General features: G+C 42.8%; 1 protein-coding gene across 1 annotated transcript in view; it reads right to left on the bottom strand.

Annotated features, from left to right (window-relative positions):
- Positions 1-339: 339 nt before the first annotated feature.
- TMPRSS2 (transmembrane protease, serine 2) overlaps positions 340-1,193 on the bottom strand; it is a 34,660-nt gene continuing 33,806 nt past the window's right edge. Inside the window, exons 14-15 of the mRNA XM_019524772.1 lie at positions 724-876; positions 340-481 (exon numbers count right to left, since the gene is read on the bottom strand). Coding sequence (XP_019380317.1) covers positions 470-481; positions 724-876 — 165 coding nt within the window. The 3' untranslated portion in view covers positions 340-469. The remainder of the gene's footprint in view (positions 482-723; positions 877-1,193) is intronic.

Raw genomic sequence — 1,193 nt, 5'->3', positions numbered from 1 at the left:
ACATTCACATCATATTTATATTAAACGTCTTATAAGCCAGGTGGCTTGACGCTTGCTTTAAATTCCAATTTTTTTTTAAATAAAAGTGAAGTTACAACGTGATTACATTTGTGATTATAAAAATGAATGATTTTCTAGCCCAGATGCCAGAAAACGAGGAACATTTCAGGGAGCAACTGCCAGAGCAACATTTTGTCGGATCCTGTGTCAAAGGCAGAAGGTGCTTGTTGCGAGATTTTTACTTCACAGACTAAACCAGTCAGTCACTGTAACCAGCACAGAACTGAGGGTGCAAACTTGTATTACTTTCAAAGTAAAAAAGTAAGGACTAGACGAGGGGTACAGGGGAAGGAAAAGAAAAAAAAAAATCACTCGCAAAAAGTAAATACAGTAGTTAGACATTCAAGGTAGCCAAACATCACTTAGGATTGTTCCTGAAAGCACGGTTCAGCAAGAACGGAAGATACCATCATCTGTTTCCCTGTTTAAAAGAAAATGGGGGGGGGGGGGAGGAAATGTGGTTAGTATCATGTGTATTTACTCTCCAACAGCAACAAAAAAGAAGAGAAAAAATCCACTATAACTTCAATTAAACAGCATCTCTCTTATTTGAAATCATAAAGCCAGTTAGAACTAAAGAACTTTAAAAAATGCAGCGTTTCTTTTGATACTTTAAATGATTAAGCTCAATAAAGGGCATTATATCCACGCAGAGCACTTTACCTGCATGTTTCTGTAAATCCAAGTTGTAAACATGGTCATATTTCCATAAACTCCAGGTCTATTGCGAGTGGCACAGCCAGTTCCCCAGCTTGTGTCACCAACTAGCCACCACACAGAGTTCTTCGCTGTTACTAAAGGGCCTCCACTGTCGCCCTGGACATAAAAACAAGCCACAAGCGTGCTATTAATGAACAAGTGTAACAAGAAGTGGACACTGGCACCAAAGGGGAATGAGTGAATAAAACAAAAAAACAACCCCAGCCCTCCCTCTTGAAGAATTTGCAACACGATGGGGACTCAGAAGCCTGACTGCAATGTTCAGTGCCCTAGCAACGATATTTGGTGCCTGAGGAAAAGCACGCAATGGCAGTCCGCCCTCACCCCATGCACAGATCTGGAGGGGCACATGCCCCCCATGCCTGCCCAGGCGTGTACGCAGCAGCAGGAGCCGCCCTTGCCCCGTCCCCCCC

This window comes from Gavialis gangeticus, unplaced genomic scaffold (genome assembly GCF_001723915.1).
Source record: "Gavialis gangeticus isolate Ggan-Ray unplaced genomic scaffold, GavGan_comp1, whole genome shotgun sequence".
NCBI lineage: Eukaryota > Metazoa > Chordata > Crocodylia > Gavialidae > Gavialis > Gavialis gangeticus.
The sequence above is the reverse complement of the archived record's forward strand: the minus strand, read 5'-3'. Positions and strand labels throughout refer to the sequence as shown.